Below are 11,038 nucleotides of genomic sequence, written 5' to 3'. Positions count from 1 at the left end.
AAGAGTATTAAGGGATATGGGGCTAAGGCGGGTATATGGAGTTAGGTTACAGACCAGCCATGATCTCATTGAATGGCAGAACAGGCTCGAGGGGATTAAATGGCCTCCTCCTGCTCTAATGTGCTTTCAGTCTGTGCATTGCCAATTCTCAATCCAAGAATGAATCTTTTTCAATTGCTGAATTACCTGATATTTAGGGATCTTCTTACTACAGAAATGAGGGTAACGATCGACAGGCTTCCGAAGCACAAAGAATCATTGCCCCATCCTCCAGGTGGTGCTTTGTTAAACCAGGGATTTCCAAGCACTCCGACAGGGCACAGTTTGGAAACAGTTTTCCGGTTGGTAGAAAGTAACCCGAAGGCAGATAATTGAATATTTGCAGTTAGTTGTTGGCAAATAAATTGATTTCCATGTTCATTTTTAAATAAAAAAACAATTCAACCGTCCAGGTCAAAGGCATCAGTTTTAGGTGCTCTGTGCTGATGATAATTTGAAATGTTGCTGACCTTAAAACAGTGCAGCTTTTGGGCCGTGCAATTACACGGAGCCCTGAGCAGATCCAGTTACGTTAATTAGCTGATCACTGAGGGCTTGCCGGTACCTGAGCTGGAAACATAATAAACTTTAATTAATTAGTCTCCCTTCTCTCGCCTCTTCACCAACAAATTTGATAATAACACATTAACACAATATTCAAAAGTGTTTGGAATCTAGGCTGTTCCCCATCGATTCGTTGTAACTCGAGTCAGATAAGAAATGAATAAAGACACTGCGCAACAAAGCGCCGAGAGTCAGCGGCCTATCACATCGTCCCGCTGGCAGTGAGCAGCATGGAGCAGTGACTGTCACCACCACAGTGGGAAAAGGCAGTTACTGAACGGTGCAGCTGGTGAGACAGGTGAAGAACATGAAACTGGTCAAGAGTGGGCGGCAGAGAAAGGCTGCTCACCAACCCGGCCGAGGTTGGGTCGATGATACCACGGCTCGCAACAAAAGCTCTTCTGCCAGGTTTGTAAGCTGAGCAGCTCTGGATCAAAGGGAGTAACTTCACTAAAACAACAGTCGCAGTGTAAGGCAAACACCGTCCCTGCCTTCAGATAAAGGCCCACAGTTTCGGCTCTCTGCATACTGACTTTATTTGTTCACTTTCTTAATGAGGGACTTTCAGAAACTTTTGAATATTGTGTTAATGTGTTATTATCAAATTTGTTGGGGAAGAGGTGAGAGAAGGGATGCTAATTAATTAAAGTTTATTGTGTTTCCAGATCAGAGTTTGTATTGTTTTATCCACTGTCGGACAAGCGGACTGCACGCACCGAAAGCTGAAACCGAGACAGGCTCACATCCAGACCCCTGGACAAAACCTACCTGGAGACTGCAGTGGCTCAACAAGGATCAAAGCAGTACAGAGTGAGCTCAGAGAGGATAATGGAAACACAGCAGGAAAAGAAGCATTTCAGCAGCCCCGACTCCACGGAGGACAGCAACAAACTCGAAAGTCGCTATCAGTTTTGCGGGCACACTTTGAGAATCACTAGGGTCTCCAGCAATAAATTAGTGGTACCATCAATAATCTGGGAAGCTGTAAGTCCAATATTTGGAGTAAATGCTTGGTTCTGATAGAGAGAAACCAAACTCAGAGATTCTTCCTTCCACGACAGCAACCGCCAACACCCCCACCCCCGCCATGTTGAGGAAGCCCGACTTGATGAATTGGTTTTGCAGACGAACATGCATAAGAACATCGGAATTGCTAGAAGAAAGATTATTGTTCGCCGTCTCCTTTCCTGGTAGTCACATGACACAGTGAGAACCGAGTTGTAGACAAATAATAGCAATCAAACCGAATGAATTAGTCTCCAACAGACCCAGACATGAGGCGAGGAAAACCCTCCAGTGGTGGAGAGCTTTGGGAACCATAGGTCCAAAGTCACCTGTTCCTCGCAAACCTGCTCCACTCACCACATGTCATGTCTCCAATTAATCATCTGCCTGCCCACTCACTTACCCTGTCTATAACCCTTAGCAGACTCTTTGGATCCTCGTCACAGTTTACTTTCCCACGTATCTTTGTATCGTCAGCAAACTTGGATACATTACACTCGGTCCTCTCATCTAATTCATTAATATGGAGTGTAAAAAGCTGAGGCCCAAGCAGGGATCCTTGCGGCACCGCACTAGTTACAGCCTGCCAACCTGAATATGACCCGTTTATCACGACTCTCTGTTTTCTGTCCGTTAACCAATCCTCTATCTATGCTAATATATAACCCCCAACCGCATGAACCCCTTTTTACTCTTTTACTCTATCAAAATCGTTCGTGAATTTGAACACATCTTTTAAATCTCATCTTAAACTTCTCTGGTCTAATAGAACAACCCCAGCTTCTCCAGTCTCCCCACTTCACTGAAGTCCCGCACCCCTGGTACCATTATACCAAATCGACACTGCACTGTCCCTAAAGCCTTGACATTCTTCCTAACATGGTGCTCAGGATTAGACACAATACTCCTGCTGCGGCCTCACCAGTGATTTATAAAGGTTTAGCGTCACTTCCTTCATTTTGTATTCTGTGCCTATTTTATAAATCAATGGTCCCGTATGCTTTTTTAACAGCCTTCCCAACTTGTCTTGCCACCTTCAAATATTTGTGTACGTACAACCCGAGTTCGTTCTGTTCCTGTACCCCCTTCAAAATGGTAACATTTTGTTTATATTGTCTCTTCTTATTATTCCGATCAAAATGTATCATTTCACAGTCAGTTCTCTGCGTTAAATTTCATCTTCCATTTGTCTGCCCATTTCCCTTGTGTGTCTGGTCTCCTGAAGTCTGTTCTTAGCCTCCACATTGTTTACTACATTTCCGAGTTTCGTGTCATCTGCAAACTTTGAAATTATACCCTCTATACACAAGTCCAGTTGATTAATGCATATCAAAAAGATCAATGGTGTAAATACCGACCCCTGGAGAACACATCCAGCCTGAGAACTAACCGTTCACAACTACACTCTGCTTTCTGTCTCTTTGCCAATTTCATATCCACGCTGCCCCTGTCCTGTTAATCCCATGGGCATCAATTTTGCTAACTCATCTGCAACGTGGTACTTTGAAAATTCATGTCAACAAACACAACTGCACGAAAACCATCAACCCTATTAGTTACTTCATCAAATAACTCAATCAAGTTTATCAAACACGATTTGCCTTTAAGAAATCCGTGCTGACCGTTATTTATTAAAACATGTTTTTCCAAGTGACAATTAATTTTGTCCAAGATTATTGTCTCCAAAAGTTTCCCCACCACCGACGTTAGGCTGACTGGCCTGTAGTTACCAGGTTTATCCTTCTCCCCTTTTTTGAACAGGAGAATAACATTTGCAACCAGTCAGTCCTCTGGCACCATCCCCATATCCAAGGAGAATTGAAAGATTGTGGCTAGAACCTTTGCTATTTCCACCCTTACTACCCACAACAACCTAGGATGCAACCCACCTGGACCGCGTGGCTTTTCTACTTTGAGTACTGCCAACCTTTTTAGTGCATCCTCTACTATCTCTTCCTTTGCTGGGACATTGGCAGCATCCTCTTTTTTTGTGAATGTAGATGCAATGTTTTCATTTCGTACCCAAGCCGCGACTCCACAATGAGTTCGTTCGTTTGTCGCTAATTGGCCCCACCCTTCCTTTGACTGTCCTTTTGGTAATTGTCTGTTTATAAAAGACTTTACTGTTCCCTTTTATGTTATCTGCCACTATTTTCTCGTACACTCTCTTCGCCCGTATTATTTCCTTTTTCAGTTCTCCTCTGTACTTTATGTATTCTGCTTCATTTTCTAATGTATTATGGTCCTGACATTGGTCATAAGCCTCCTTTCTCTGTTTCGTTTTACTCTCTATATTTTCAGTTATCCAGTGAGCTCCAGCACTGGATGCCCTTCTTAACTCCCTCATAGGAATGTGTTTCGTTTGCGCCCGAACTAGCTTCTCCTTGAAGGCCTCGCATTGCTTATTTACTGTTTTTACAGCCAGTCTTTGTTTGCATTCAACATGGGCCGGATCCCTTTTCAACTCACTGGAATTACCCCTCAGCATCTTCATCTTTGATTGATCCTTGTCTCTTTCCATAACTACTCTACGCCTAATATATAACATCCATGGCAACATGTTCTGTCTTCATAATATCCATGGCATCATGTTCTGTCTTCATACCATCCATGGCACCATTAAATTGTTTTTACCCTCCAGGCCATATTTACCGGGTTTTCCTCCTCCCTCACACAATGTAATGGGTATATAACCTTCTTGTATCATGTCTTGGGTTTATACGTTCCAATTCACCATACCCTGGGTTTATGCCGTCGTTATCGTCATGTACTCGGTTTATAACCTATCTGGCACAAAGTACTGAATGATGTATCCTCCATGCAATCGATATGGGGTTAATACTCCACCAGCACCATGTATTATGTTTAAACCCTCCTTGATCCCCTGCACTGGGAATCCACCATCCTTGACACTCTACACTGGGTATCCACCATCCCTGATCCCCTACACTGGGTATCCACCATCCTTGATCACCTACACTGGGTATCCACCATCCTTGACACCCTACACTGGGTATCCACCATCCTTGACACCCTATACTGGTTATCCACGATACTTGATCCCCTACACTGGGTATCCTCCATCCTTGATCCCCTGCACTTGGTATCCACCATCCCTGATCCCCTACATTGGGTATCCACCATCCTTGACACCCTACAATGGGTATCCACCATCCCTGATCCCCTACGCTGGGTATCCATCATCCTTGATCCCCTACACTGGGTATCCACCATCCTTTACACCCTGCATTGGGTATCCACCATCCTTGACACCCTACACTGGGTATCCACCATCCTTGGTACCCGACACTGGGTATCCACCATCCTTGATACCCTACACTGTGTATCCACCATCCTTGGCACCTTGTGCGGTATATACACGATTGTTAGCACCGTGCACGAGGTATTTTTTTTATTTCTTCATGGGATGTGGGCGTCGCTGACCAGCCCAGTATTTATTGCCCATCCCCAATTGCCCTTGAGTATACACAATCCTTAGCACCATGCGCGGTGTATCCACCATCTTTGACACCATTCCCGGTGTATACACCATCATTGACACCATGTGCATGGTATGCGCCATTCTTGACATCAAATATTGAGTTTATACCCATCACAACACGATGTTCAGATTTTTATATCTTCCTTGGAACTAAGTACTAGATTTATATCTTCCTAAGAATTACTTACTGGCTTGCACCCTCCCTTGCTCCCTCCCTTGCTCCCTCCCTTGCACCTTCCCTTGCACCTTCCCTTGCACTGATCCCTGCACCCTCCCATGCTCGCACCCTTGCACCTTCCCTTGCACCTTCCCTTGCACTGATCCCTGCACCCTCCCATGATCGCACCCTTGCATCCACGCTTGCTCTCTCCCTTGCACCCTCCCTTGCACCCACCCTTGCTCCCTCCGTTGCAACTTCCCTTGCACTGATCCCTGCGACCTCCCATGCTCCCACCCTTGTATCCACGCTTGCTCTCTCCCTTGCACCCTCCCTTGTTCACTATCTTGCACCTTCCCTTGCACCTATCCTTGCACTCTCCCTTGCTCCGACACATGCTCCCTCCCTTGCACCCTCCCTTGCAACCTCCCTTGTAGTGTGAACTTGGATTCAGAAAGTTGCAGGTGAACGAATTCTAACGTTAATGCCATATTTTGTTTCAGGGCCTCGTTCTCTGCCGGTTCTTTGAGAAAGAGAAAATCAGTTTTTCTGGGAAGAAGATGATTGAATTGGGGTCGGGCACTGGGATCGTGGGGATTCTTGCAATCCTGCTGGGTGAGTTAAACTTTCCAAGCGATAGCACTTTGCATGTGTGAGGTTGAGCGATGAACTGTAATGGAATAGGACGGCTATATAATGAGAAGGACCATGACAGTGACTGGTCATTGGGGTGATTAAACCCCCAGTAATATGCACGTTTTGTGAACGCTGCAGTCTGTTCTTCTTTTGAGATCTTCACTGTTAGGAACATAGGAACAGGAGTAGGCCATGCAGCCCCTAGTGCCTGCTCCGCCATTTGATAAGATCATGGCTGATCTGTGATCTAACTCCATATACCTGCCTTTGGCCCATATCCCTTGATACCTTTGGTTGCCAAAAAGCTATCTATCTCAGATTTAAGTTTAGCAATTGAGCTAGTATCAATTGCCGTTTGCGGAAGAGAGTTCCAAACTTCTACAACCCTTTGTGTGTAGAAATGTTTTCTAATCTCGCTCCTGAAAGGTCTGGCTCTAATTTTTAAACTGCGCCTCCGACTCCTAAAATCCCCAACCAGCGGAAATAGTTTCTCTCTATCCACCCTATCTGTTCCCCTTAATATCTTATAAACTTCGATCAGATTACCCCTTAACCTTCGAAACTCGAGAGAATACAACCCCAATTTGTGTAATCTCTCCTCGTAACTTAACCCTTGAAGTCCGGGTATCATTCTCGTAAACCTACGCTGCACTCCCACCAAGGCCAATATGTCCTTCCGAAGGTGCGGTGCCCAGAACTGCTCACAGAACTCCAGGTGCGGCCTAACCAGGGTTGACAGTTCTTCACCTCCAGTTTTGTTCTGTTTGATAGAGAATGCTTTCAAAGCACAGGACCCTCACCTCAGGCAATAAGAATGATGCCTCAGAAAATTCGCAGCTTTGTAGACTCAGCCGCTCCACCTGCCATAATGGAGAAAGTCCCTCCTCCCATCGGGGAGCGGGATCTCAATTGAACTGCTGTTGATCTGTGAAAATCGAGTAAGCGTAAAATTCCAGAAAATGACAAAGTGAAACATTTGATCACATTTCTCCTTGAGCTGATGAGCTGAGAACTAGATACCGATCAGAAATGGCCTGGTTATATTCAATGTAATATTTGCACAACATCCTGAACATCTCGACTCTGATCAGATATTAAACGGGGAAGCTGCAGCTTTTGATCATGTTTTTGAGTCCTTGTGAGCTCCAGTCACGTGCCCAGCACCCAACTGATGGCCAAATTATATTCCAAAAAACACTAAGCATGCTTTAGAATAAAATAATGAAGCAGTCCGTGCCCGCATACATCACAACCTGGACAATATGAAGGCTTGGCTGTTATGTAGCAAGTAACATTCGTGCCAGAGAAGAGCCAGGCAATAACGATCTCCAACAAGACAGAATCTAACCAATTCCCATTTACATCAAACGACATTACCATCGCCGAATCCCCCACCATCATCATCCTGGGGGTTACCATTGACCAGAAACTTAACTGGACCAGCCACATAAATAGTGTGGCTGCAAGAGCAGGTCGGAGGCCATGTATTCTGCGGCATTGCCTGAGGAATTACTGAAGGAAATAAACATTGTGTCCCTATCATTATCATTAGCGAACAGCCCCACTTGTGACCTTGTGATGGAGGGAAGGTCATTAATGTAGCAGCTGAAGATCGTTGGGGCTTGATCACTGCCCAGCGATGTCCTGCGGCTGAGATGATTGGCCTCCAACAAACACTCTCATGTACCTTTGCACCAGGTATGACTCCAGCCACTTGAGAGTTTCCCCACTGATTACAATTGACGGCAGTTTTACGAGGGCTCCTTCGTGCCACACTCGGACAAATGCTGCCTTGATGTCAAGGGCAGTCAGTCTCATCTCACCTCTGGAATTCAGGATTCTTTTCCATATATGGACCAAGGTTGTCATGAGGTCTGGAGCCGAGTGGTCCTGGCGGATCCCAAACTGAGCATCGGTGAGCAGGTTATTGGTTAGTAAGTGCCGCTTGATAGCACTGTCGACATCTTCCATCACTTTGGCGGTGATTGAGAGTAGGCTGATGGAGCGGTAATTGGCCGGATTGGATTTGTCCCGCTTTTTGTAGACAGTTCATACCTGGGCAATTTTCCATTTTTTAGTCGGATAGATGACAGTTCCGACTGGTACAGCTCAGGTCGGGGCACAGCTTATTCTGGAGCACAGGTCTTCAACACTGCAGCCGTGAGCCTTTGCCATGTCCATGAACTCAGCCATTTATTGTTATCACGTGGAGTGAATGGAATTGGCTGAAGACTGGTATCTGTGAGGATGGGGACCTCAGGAAGAGGCTGAGAATGATAATCCACTTGGCACTTCTGGCTGCAGATTGTTGCAAGCGCATCAAACTTTTTTTTGCATTCAGGGAATCAAGGGATATTGGAATCGGGCGGGAAAGTGGAGTGGAGTTCGAAGAGCAGCCGTGATCTTATCGAATGAGGGAGCAGGCTCGAGGGGCCGTATGGCCTACTCCTGCTCCTATTTCTTATGTTCTCATGTTCCCATGTGCTGGGCTGCGCTCTTGTTGAGGATGAGAATGTTCACTGAGCCTCCTTCTCCTGTTGGTTGCTTAATTTGCGACCACCATTCGCGACTTGATGTGACCGGATTTCGGAGCTTTAACCTGGTTGTTTGGTTTGGGGATTGCTGAACTCTGTGCACAGCATGGTGCTCCCTCTGTTTATAATGCATGGTGCTCCCTCTGTTTATAATGCATGGTGCTCTCACTGTTTATAATGCATGGTGCTCTCACTGTTTATAATACATGGTGCTCCCACTTTTAATAATGCCTGGTGCTCTCACTCTTTATAATGCATGGTGCTCTCACTGTTTATAATGCATGGTGCTCTCGCTGTTTATAATGCATGCTGCTCTCGCTGTATATAATGCATGCTCCTCTCGCTGCATAGAAATCATGGTGCTCTCACTGTTCATAATGTATGGTGCTCTAACTGTTTATAATGCATGGTAATCCTTTGCTGCAGCTTCACCAAGTTGGCAGCTGATTTTCAAATACGCTCGGTGCCGCTCCAGGCATGCTCTTCTACATTCCTCATTGAAACATATTTGGTCACCCAGCTTGATGGTGATGGAGAAGTGAGGGATATGTCGGGCCCTGCGATGACAAGATTGTTGTGGCATTCCATTATGCTGCTGCTTAGTGCCCATGGCGCCTCATAAGTGCCCGGTTTTGAGCTGCGAGATTTGTTATTAATCTATCCCACTCAGCAGGGCGGAGGTGCCACACGACACGATGGAGGGTTTCCTCAGAGTGAGGACAGGTCTGATTCTTTGAGTATGTCAGACCGTTGCTTGACTAGTTTGTGAGGCAGCTCTCCCGACTTTGACAACAGTCCCCAATTGATAGTGAGGAGGAACTTGCAAGGTCAGCTGGGCTTGGTGTGCCTTTTTCTGTCCCAATTCGATGCCTGGATCGCAGCTTTATCCTTATTTTGATACCGCGGCGTGGCTCACGGCCACACGAGAGGGCAGTAAAGCATCAACCACATTGGTGTTGGACTGGAGTCACACACAAACCAGATTGGTGAAGGACGGCAGGTTTCCTTCACTAAAGGACGCTAGTTAACCTATTGTTTTTTTGCGACAATCGGATAGATTCATGGTCACTTTGGGGCGGATGTTGACTTCGAGCGGCAGTTTAAAACGTGTGATAGCTAAAAATAGAAATCGGGAGGAATGTTCAACGGGCGACAAACTCGTTGTCACCGGTTTTACGCGATGGTAGAAAGTCAATATCGCCCCTTTTACTGATACCAGCTTTTTATATTGATATTTATGAATTGAAAATCAAAATCTCAAACTGCCGTGGTTGGATTTGAACTCAGGTTACTGGATTTTTATTCCGCAGTTTTGGATTACTAAACCAGTGAAATAACCGCTGTGCTAATGGAATCGCTGAGCAATGCTGTGACACTGCACAAGTTCATCATTATCGTTCACAGCCTTTGCTGTGTTAATCTGCTTTGCCCCGAATCCCTTTTGCCCAAATTTACCATTTACATGTTGGGGTCATAGGGAAGCAATAAGTGAAGATACGTAATTGCTCTTTTACATTCTTCTGGCAGGTGGAGATGTGACCTTGACAGACAAACCAGAAGTTCTGAATCAAATAGAACTAAACGTGGCCAACAATGTCCCATCTTCAATTATCCAGCGGTCAAAAGTCTCTGCTCTCTCGTGGGGTGTAAACCATGATCAATTTCCAACAGACTACGACATCATCCTGGGATCCGATATCGTCTACAAGAAACGTGAATACCACTTACTGCTCAAGACCCTACAACATCTGAGCAACCAAAACACTATCATTTACATCTGCTCGAGGATGCGTGAGGTCATGGGAGCCATGAATTTTCACGAGGAGCTCATTCCACAGCATTTTAACTCCGAAATTGTTCACAGTGTTCCAGAAATAGAAATCAACCTGTACAAAGTGATCAAAAAAGTTCCTGTCGCTTATTAAGGAGGAAATTCCATAGAATCGGGTGGAGGCAGTTGAAGGTCTCATAATGGGAAGAAGCGAGGGGGAGAAGGGCACAACAGGCAAGAGTCAGAGGACTGAATGATTTTTAAGGAGGTTGCAGAGATAGAGGAATTGGGATTTCCATTTACTCTAACACCCTAACCCTGACACTCTTACCCTAAACCCTAACCCTAAACCAGACACCCGAACCCTAATCCTGACTTTATAGCCCGAGCCAAACCCTAACCCTATACTAGTCCCAGCCCTAACCAAAACCCGAATCCTATTAATGCCACTGTAATCTGACGAGAGGTTGTCAGGGAGGGTTGGAGTTTAGGGTTAGGAACCCTCTATAGAGTCAGCTTCACCCTGTATCTAACTTCAGTCAAGCACTGCAGAACACATCACAAGACCTACACTTTCCCCCTCCTGAAGTGTTGCTCTCCCACCACATACACGTTTGTGGAATGATTGCATCAACGTAAGCTCCTTTGAATTGACCCAGTTGAAGACTGCGGTGATGTTGTGCAGCAGAGAATATATTACGAGATGAATACTTCGGCACTCCCTACCTAACAGCTTAGTGGGATACACGGACTTCAGCCGTTCAAGAAGAAGGCTCACCACCACTTTCCCAAGGGCAACTTGGGAGGGGCAACAGATTCTGGCCTTGTCA

At 45.6% G+C, this 11,038-nt stretch overlaps 1 protein-coding gene across 1 annotated transcript; it reads left to right on the top strand.

Annotated features, from left to right (window-relative positions):
• The first annotated feature begins 1,431 nt into the window (after positions 1-1,431).
• On the top strand, positions 1,432-10,362 carry LOC137312506 (EEF1A lysine methyltransferase 3-like). Its single transcript, XM_067979046.1, has 3 exons — positions 1,432-1,587; positions 5,771-5,882; positions 9,965-10,362. Exons 1-3 carry the CDS (start codon positions 1,432-1,434, stop codon positions 10,360-10,362), a joined length of 666 nt encoding a protein of 221 aa, XP_067835147.1.
• Positions 10,363-11,038: the final 676 nt, after the last annotated feature.

This window comes from Heptranchias perlo, unplaced genomic scaffold (genome assembly GCF_035084215.1).
Source record: "Heptranchias perlo isolate sHepPer1 unplaced genomic scaffold, sHepPer1.hap1 HAP1_SCAFFOLD_43, whole genome shotgun sequence".
Taxonomy (NCBI): Eukaryota; Metazoa; Chordata; class Chondrichthyes; order Hexanchiformes; family Hexanchidae; genus Heptranchias; species Heptranchias perlo.
The sequence above is the reverse complement of the archived record's forward strand: the minus strand, read 5'-3'. Positions and strand labels throughout refer to the sequence as shown.